General features: G+C 39.1%; 2 protein-coding genes across 2 annotated transcripts in view; one reads left to right on the forward strand and one right to left on the reverse strand.

Moving 5' to 3' along the window:
* The window catches only part of LOC107654571 (uncharacterized protein C16orf96-like), a 26,998-nt gene extending 23,040 nt beyond the window's left edge, over positions 1 to 3,958 (forward strand). Inside the window, exons 14-15 of the mRNA XM_016441705.1 lie at positions 2,858 to 2,977; positions 3,728 to 3,958. Of these exons, the coding sequence (XP_016297191.1) occupies positions 2,858 to 2,977; positions 3,728 to 3,894 (287 nt within the window). The 3' untranslated portion in view covers positions 3,895 to 3,958. The remainder of the gene's footprint in view (positions 1 to 2,857; positions 2,978 to 3,727) is intronic.
* A 5,123-nt stretch (positions 3,959 to 9,081) lies between these two features.
* The window catches only part of LOC107654572 (UBA-like domain-containing protein 2), a 20,041-nt gene continuing 19,761 nt past the window's right edge, over positions 9,082 to 9,361 (reverse strand). Inside the window, exon 3 of the mRNA XM_016441706.1 lies at positions 9,082 to 9,180. Within this exon, the coding sequence (XP_016297192.1) occupies positions 9,082 to 9,180 (99 nt within the window). The remainder of the gene's footprint in view (positions 9,181 to 9,361) is intronic.

The following is a 9,361-nucleotide window of genomic DNA, read 5'->3' on the forward strand; positions in this document are numbered from 1 at the left end:
AATTTTTTTTCAATGCCTTTTTTTTTTTTTTTTTTTTTGCTTGAAGAAATTATTGCATTCCCTCAAGAACCTTTATGTTCTCTCTCAAAACTTTGCTCTTTTGCAACAGTATTGCGTTCCCCTTAAAACTTTATGTTCATTCGCAAATCTTTTGCAATTTCTTGCAAAAGTACTGTGTTCCCCTAAGAAAACTTGTGGTTGCTTGTTCTAGAACTAGAACGGTATTGACATGAGAACAAATTCTTGAGCTGGAAGCTGTTCATTGATGGTAGAAAGTTCTGTTGTGTTCAGGACAATGTCCAGACTCGAGTCTATACAGGGGCCCCTGATCATGCTTCCTCTCACGACTCGTTACGCAACGCATCTTTACATGATATCCATCCACACACTTGACCCACTTTTTGCTCGTCTCGCAATGGAGGACTAAGGTCTGTAACAGACAGAGAAGAGTACTGAAACTTTGATTTAGAGTTATGTAGAGTAGTTAGTTGTGGTGTAGTTTTATTCAGGACTGAAGAAAATAAGGCTGATGGGGTGAAGGAAGAGCAGTAGGGCTTGGAAGGGGGCCTAGTTTAACGTTGCTTGCTGGAAAGAACCAAACATTTCTGTGTTGCATAATAGCTGCAATGAGAAACCATCTGGAAGTGACAACAGACCTGGAGGAAAATTGGTCTCAGACCTTGCCCTTCGTTGTGTCACTGAATCAAAGAAAGGCAGTTGAAAGTCAAACGAAAGACAGTTGCTTGGCAGACGAGTTATTGAGATGATTTATGAGAAAATGAGTCCAGTGTTTAAGGTCAGAAGTCGCTTCCAAACATAGCACAACAGTCACATTCTTGAAGAAAATATCTCCACAGAGGAACAATGATGTAGAAACCTTTTAAGACAGACCTAACATGTGGCCAATTATACCATTATTTCGGATTCAGTTGTATTTTTGTCAATGCTTCATGTGATGAGCAATCCATTACCTCATAAAAAAAACGTTCTCACAGTCTCTTACCTTTGTCTTTTCTCTGATTCCGTTGCTTTTTTTTGCTGAAAAAGCTTTTGAATTCTCTCCAGGAACACAAATATGGGTCAAAGACGATAAAGAAAAGGCACAAATCTTGCAAATCTAGTTTAAAACATATGTGCCAAGTTCTTAGAAACATACTCTTTGTATTTATGATGGTTTCGAAAAAACCTTTATACTTTTTCAGAAGTTTAATGTCTATAATAATTAGGTGTAACGTCACATAAAATGTAATAACATCTAGAATATCTTTTCTTTGCACCTTGAAAAATAGTATCAGTGATTTAATGATTATTTTCAAAAACGTTTTTTTTAAACGTATTTGATTTTTCTATTATTATTATTATTATTATTTCTACAAATATCATGAATAATTAATTCATGAATAACATTTTTGGAAAATTAGACCACATGACATTTTATAATCTTGTCATGTGATAAAATGATCAAATTATCTGATATTTTAAGACATTATTGACCTTGACACACATAGTGAGGGCTCTCTATGATATTGTTTGTTTTTTTGAGGTTATTTTTGCATGTTGGTCAGACCACATGACTTGATTTGGCCTTGATGGACTTACCATCAGATACACAGACATGCTGCTGTAAGCATGTAAGATACACCGCTACATGAATAGTCAGTCATACATAAATCCCGTAGCAGATCTAGCAGGTGGTGCTGGGGAAGGTGGCGGTTTCGGAGGAACTTACAGCAAACTCTGAACCAGACTGTTTAAATGTTGAGCAAGCACTCTCATTGGCTGCAGAATCAGCAGAGGCCAATCAGCTCGTGCCATGTTGTGAATGACGTGATTGCTAGCAGATTGCATGTTAAGGACCTTCAGTCTGCGCCATGTAGAGTTTCATGACTGAATTATACAGGTTTTTTTTTTCTAAGAAATAGTAAAAAAGTTTGTCAGACAAAAGTTTATGTTTGCTGCTGCACGAATAGGCATATATGCAGGGGTTCACATAAGTGGTGTGCAAGTGCACATGCATGACCAAAATAAAAAATGCGATGAGTAAATAAGTTCAGACCGCTCATTTGTGTACAGACATTGTTGACAGCTGTTAATGCACAATCACTGTTTTAGATCGACTAACTGTAATACTGTATAAGATTTCCATTCGTACTGAAAGCATAAATCTAGGCTATGCGCTGCCGATTTCAGAGCAAAACACAAAACTACGACATTCACTGACTCGCTTCACTCGGCAGCGCTAAAACCGACAGTGCATATACTTACTTGCCGGCAACCCTCCAATATAAAGGATTGCTGATTTTAGGTTTGAAAATCTTGAAAATTCATATAAAAAAGTAAAAAGAATTTTTTTTTATTGTAAATATTAGCGTTATATTTTTTTAATGTACTATAAAATAATTGTATTTTTATTTAATACTCACTTTTTATTTTAAAATATGATAGTTTTATCACACTTTATTATTTTGTTTATCATCTAACTAAATAATGTGCAATAATGCTATTATTATTTTATTTTTTATAGTTATATTTAATGGGTCACACTACGTGCAGTGTGAGTACCATACCAAATCTACAGGTGCTCTCATGAGAACCAGACTGAAAAACGTATGTTCAGCCCTGCATATATAAATCCTGTGGCAGATTTAGACAGGTGGAGCTGGGGGAGGTGGAGAGTTTCAGAGGAACTCTATAGCGTGCTGCAGGGCCAGCTTACAGCGAACTCTGAACCAGACTATTTAGATGTTAAGCAAGCAGCTCACTTGAGTGCAGAATCAGCAGAGGCCAATCAGCTTGTGCCATGTAGTGAATTAATTGCTGTCAATGTCTGCCATGTGAATTTTCGATGCTGTTGCAGGCAACTGGAAGAGCAAAGACAAGGTCAGCCGCTCGCAGTCCCAGAGGTCCAGTGGAGTGGATGCTGGCCGTGGAAGTCCAGCACGGCCACAGAGTGCCAAGACTCAGAGTAGTCGCTCAGGTGGGTTACGAGGAGCTGACCTTAAACACACTCACGGTAGTTGAGAATAAAGCCGTTAAAGGTGGCTGTAAATAAACACTGGCTGATTACTACGCAAGCTATTTTAGTTACAAGGCTAACAGTGTTCAAGAGCTGCTTACACTGAGGTGCTGTTCTTGACCTTTGAACTTTAAATACCCTGGCTATGTCCAAGTTGAGGCTCACCAGGTTATGACCTGTGTGTATATGTTATCCATGCCTGAGCTAATAGAGAAGTCAGTGGTCAGTAAATAAAGACAAGGCTGTTTTTCTGGGCGGCGCTCGAGTTAGCATGTGTGAAATGATCAGTGGTGTTTGCTAAGGTTGCTAAACGGTTTCTTGTTTTTTAGGGTTAGCGCTTTGAACAAACCCTTAACACTGAGAAGTCAACTTCATTGTGACTTAAGTGTGTTGAAAAGCAGTCATGAATGTTTCTCTCTTTAAGTACACTTATGTGGCTTTTTATTTCAGTTATATTATATAATCTGCAAGAACAGTTTTTACATTTTTTTTTGTTTTAATTGAAAAAAGATTTCAAGTTGCATCTCAAGATAAAATACTTATTTTCAAAAGGCCCTTTTAAGTAGATGTTTTTAAGTCATTCTGTAAGTGTCTGACAGAAGCCTCACATGTTTGTCAGTTCACGAGCTCCAGTTGTACCTGATGCAGTTGTGACCGTAACTCACACTTGAATGGTCTTTAACCTTTGACCTCTGCCCTCCACTCCCACAGCGTCCAGCACCTCAATGAAAGATCGGCCCCTGTCCTCCATGGACTGTCTGTCCCAGGACGTCCCGCTCCAGACCTCATTCCACAACACCACCACAGAGCCGAGAGAAGCACTGGAGCTCCACAAAGAGCTCAACCAATCAGAGGATCAGCCGGTGACATCACTCTAGAGATCCTCCAATGGAAGCCGCTCCATTGTCTGAATGACATGTTTACAGCAGTGCGTGACACAAGTTCCTCTGTAACATCAAGAATATCTATATAAGATTTAATAAATGTGTTTTGCATAAGCATCATATTAAATATGTAAAATATTGTTTGTCATCCAATGTGATTAATAATTCACTATCGTGTTCTTAACTCTCTCGCAGTGTTGATCAATACAATTTTACATAGAATGGATTTACAAACCATGTACAAAAATTTGTTCTGCTTGTGTTGAAGTTACACATATGACAAATTAACCAAGAATGTGTAAACAACTAAAATGTGCACAAAGTTACACAAATTCAATGTGACAAATGACAAAATAATGGATCAATGAATGATTGTTAGGAATTTGTTCTGCTCGTTTCATAAACAAGGCAAATTGTTCATGTGTACATTGTTCATGAATCCATTCTTATAAAAACTGTCACACTGATTTAAAACATTTTTACGCAAGATTACTTTTACAAATTTAATTTCCCTTTTCAGAGCCCCAGACACATTCACTTTCAGTGTATGGAAAAGAGCAGCGTGAACATTCGCCAAAACATCTCCTTTTGTGTTCCACAGAAGAAAGTCATAAGGGTTTGTAACGGTGTCGTCTTTGGCTGACATAATGCTTACATCAATGCTTGCTAGCATGTGAAGTTTTATAATGATGTTCTAGTTTCAGTCATGTAACAGCGCGATTGTTGAGCGAGCAGCTTGAGTGTGTTAAAGGGATAGTTCACCCAAAAATGAAAATTTTGTCATTAATTACTCAACCTCATGTTGTTTCAAACCCGTAAGACCTCCGTTCATCTTCGGAACACAAATTAAGATATTTTTGATGGAATCTGAGAGCTCTCTGACCCTCCCATAGACAGCAAGGTAACTACCACGTTCAAGGTCCAGAAACGTAGCAAGGAGATCGGTAAAATAAGCCATGTGACATCAGGGGCTCAATCGTAATTTTACGAAGCTGCGAGAATACTTTGAGCGCAAAAGAAAAAAAAATAACGACTTTATTCAACAATCCGTCTCCTCCGCGTCACCCTAGCGCCATTTTGGAGAATATCCACTGAACACAAACAGCATATGCTATTCTGTGTCAGCTGTGCCACGCGGATACGTAGTTCATTCAAATCAAAGCGTAAACAGCGTATCCGCGTGGCACAGCTGACACAAAACAGCATACGCAATTTACGTTCAGTGGATACTCTCCAAAATGGCGCTAAAATAAGCCATGTGACATCAGGGGCTCAATCGTAATTTTACGAAGCTGCGAGAATACTTTGAGCGCAAAAGAAAAAAAAATAACGACTTTATTCAACAATCCGTCTCCTCCGCGTCACCCTAGCGGCATTTTGGAGAGTATCCACTGAACGTAAACAGCGTATGCTGTTCTGTGTCAGCTGAATAAAGTCGTTATTTTAGTATTTTTGCATACAAAAAGTATTCTCGTATCTTCGCAAATTATGGTTGAACCCCTGATGTCACAAGGATTATTTTACCGATCTCCTTGCTACCTTTTATGGACTTTGATCGGAGACGAATTGTTGAATAAAGTCGTTATTTTTTTTTTCTTTTGCATTCAAAGTATTCTCGCAGCTTCGTAAAATTACGATTGAGCCCCTGATGTCACATGGATTATTTTACCGATCTCCTTGCTACGTTTCTGGACCTTGAACGTGGTAGTTACCTTGCTGTCTATGGGAGGGTCAGACAGCTCTCAGATTCCATCAAAAATATCTTAATTTGTGTTCCAAAGATGAACGGAGGTCTTACGGGTTTGAAACGACATGAGGGTGAGTAATTAATGACAGAATTTTCATTTTTGGGTGAACTATCCCTTTAACAACATACCGAGACGGTTACGAATCCATCGTTATTATCGGAAATGGGTTGCTGTTGCATGCAAGAAATCCACACTTATTTGTTACACTTTCAAGACAAATAACACAAATCACACTAGTCATTAAATCATTTATTACGACCTTAATAAAAACACAAATGACCTCCAAAATGGTTTCAGATCGTAGCTTTTTTGTCAGACATATAAATACAAATCTCAACGAGGGAAAAGAACAGACAGTACAGGAGGGAAGTCGATACAAAAGGTTGTTCGCTAATGAATTTGTTTTCTCGATGAAGGGATTGGTCAGTCTTTCCTGCGGCGTATGTTGATCATCACAGCCGCAGTCCAAACAAACACGTCCCCGAAGAACTGAATCACGATGGTCTGAGACCTACAGCAGCGCAACTGTTCAAACAGTCAATGCCTGTGCCTTTCAGTGCTCGAGAGAATGACATTTGAGAGTATTGGCCCGGTTGCTATGGGAATCCAACAGAGCGACAGCTGAATAAAATGGAGACGCTTCAAACCTCAAGGCACTGTTCAGACAAACTCCAGACACTGACATCAGAGCCACCGCCGTTTGACTTCAGACTCGCATCTCTTGCACTGCTTTAACAGAAATCGTCCTGGCAGGAATGACCTACTGCCCAGATGGCTACAAAACACTCATTTTCAACCTTTAGAGACCAACGTGCTAGGTTTCTTTCTACACAGCAAACAACAGCCACCAGCTGTGGCGGAAGCCCAAACTATTATCTGCCATATCATTCTAGTGGCGTTTTCCAAAAACCAAGAGTACTTTTCGCATTTCACATGCATTTTCTGGGCCAAAACACAGAAGCTGATCTATCACGTAGCCATCTATGATTAAATCAAAATGGCTAATGCTTTAAAATGGACCCGAGTTAGAATTAGACACCATATTTAGGTTGGTACGACTGAAGGAAGCCGTGAGGTTGTTCAATGGACCTCATTTCGCAAACAACGAGCAGAACTGATGTAATTTGTCATGTAGATTTACGCAAACTTGGTTTTATGAACATTCGCAAATTCATTCTGTATGCGCTTAATCTGAATGCAATGATTTCTCTTGAGTTTGTAAATCCAGTCGCGATTAAACGAACTCGCACGCTGGCAGAACAAATTTGGGTAAATAGTTTGTAAAACCAAATTAGTTTTCTTTGCGTTTAAGTTCAGCAGTACAATTTAACAGAATTGATTTACAAATTCTGTACACAAATTTGTTCTGCTTGTGTTTAAGTTGCGCGTAATTTCAATGCAACGAGTTATGGACGAAAAAGGACAAAAAGCATGTAAATCCTGTCATGGTTAAATAATGCCAATGAAAGTAAACGCGAGCAGAATGAATTTAAGTAAATAGTTCATAATTGTTTTCTTTGCGTTTAAGTTCAACTGTACTTGTGAGCTGAAATGCTTAAACGTGCTTGTGTTTAAATTATGTGTGTGTGTGTGTGTGTGTCACAATTTGACCAAGAATGTGTAAACGGTTTGCAATTATGATTAGTTTTTTGTAACTATTAAATTCAATGCGACAAATTACAAAATAACTGATCTACGACTGATTAAGAACAATTTGCTTTATTTATGAAACAAGCAATGTACATCATTAATAAATCTATTTTTGCTTAAACTGTCTTACCGAATAAAAAAACCATTTCATTTACGAAAGATTGCTTTTACGAAAAATTGAGCAAATTCCTACATCATCCATAAATCAATTCTTAAAGTAACATGACACCGAATTAAGAGTTCAATTATGCAAAAGTGTTTTTTTTTTCTTTGCGAATAATCTACAGTATGAATCAAGCTGAACAAATTCCTATCTGCATCGTTCATTAAAATACTGAATAAAAAAACATAAATTTATGCAATACTGCTTTATTGCTTCACATAGTAATTGTCACAAAAAAAAAAAAAACGTTTTTTGGGCATATTTGTGTTTCATCAACTAAACAACCGACACAACAGAACGACCCTAAACAGACTGTTTTCAGTCGCTTCACATTAAATATGGGGTCCAGCCTGACTGAGGTCCACACTAAACCACAAATTCAAACCGCAAGGCGGCAAAAGTGATTGTCTAAGACGAACGAACCAAGGGAAGGTGACATCATGAGAAAAAGAAACACGTCATCTGAGAAAACCACTGCCACTCAATGTCCTGATCTACGGGTCAGCCTTCCCGCTCGATTACATTACAATCAGTACGACACAAATGCCAATAAGTGATACTAGATCAGTCCTCGTCCATGGAGACATCTGAGCCAAGTCTGATCGCTTTCACACAGCGCGTTCGGCAGGGAGCGTGAGGTATTTGAGCCCTCGGTCGCAGCCGCTCACACAGAGAGCCATTCAGCCGCCGGAGGTAGGTGGAGCTGAGCTTTACTACACCGACTCTGCTGGACCTCCAAACATCAGACCGCTCGCGACTTTACAAGAGTCCGCTAGCATTTTTAGTTCTTGGAAGTGTGAAAAAAAAAAAAAAAAACACTTTTCAAGCTCGAGCCTGTATTCCTCCATGACGCTTTTAGTTGAAACACAACACGCTTTCCTGATTTCACTGCGTACATGCTAAAAGTTGGAAACTTAAACAAGAATAAACATTTTGACCAGGATTATTGCAAATGATTCCCGTTTTTTTTTTCCATTTACATGTGGACTAATAGTTTTTGCTGATTCAGAATAAATTCAACTCAGTATCTCAGTTATATCTGAGGCCATGTGCACTTAAAAAAATGTGCATTTCGAACAAATAAAAGGTGATTAATCATCACATAACAGCCTCTGTTAAGAACTCATAGACACTAGTTATACAGAAACGTCCTCCTGATGCTTCCTGGGATGCAGAACGGCACGACCACCATATGTGATTCAGTCTTATTGTTTGTCAGCCGTTTTATTGCGAGTGCCGACACCGCGCTACAGAGGAGGAGGAGCGTCCGAATACGGCGAATGAGCGAACATTCGCACGCACAAACTCGTCCTGATCGTCCACTGCCCGACGACTCCGTGGCTTTCTTTCGCTGCTGGATAGTGAAAAACAAAAGAGGCTTCTTTGGGACTCTTGACACCTCTTAATAACTTCCATAATTTTATTTTTTTTTTCTCATAGTGGTTCTTCCCAGGTTTGGACAGAAATGAAATCAACAGGTAAAAGAACAAAACGAGATCTCCAAAAGATTGTTCATCTTTAGAAAACTGAAAGAAAGAGTACCACGTCTTTCCCCCTTGGCCATCCAAAGTCTCAGTGAGTATATTCCCGCCCCGTTAAACCGTGTATCCTCACCCCAATTTACACCTCCGGCCCTCCGCGCGTCTCCCCCGCCGAGAACATAGTGATGGTGTCGGGGAAGTTGGGCGGCGTGGCGGGAGTGTTGCGTGGAGTGCACATCTAAACAAACAAGAAACAGCTCCGTTTATTCAATACTATGATGGTCAATGACATATGTGACACTGGAGCACAAAACCAGTCATAAGGGTACATTTTTTGAAATTGAGGTTTATACACCATCTGAAAGCTGGATAAATAAGCTTTCCACTGATGTATGGTTTGTTAGGATCGGACAATATTT

This window comes from Sinocyclocheilus anshuiensis, unplaced genomic scaffold (genome assembly GCF_001515605.1).
Source record: "Sinocyclocheilus anshuiensis isolate Anshui unplaced genomic scaffold, SAMN03320099.WGS_v1.1 scaffold787, whole genome shotgun sequence".
Classification (NCBI taxonomy): domain Eukaryota; kingdom Metazoa; phylum Chordata; class Actinopteri; order Cypriniformes; family Cyprinidae; genus Sinocyclocheilus; species Sinocyclocheilus anshuiensis.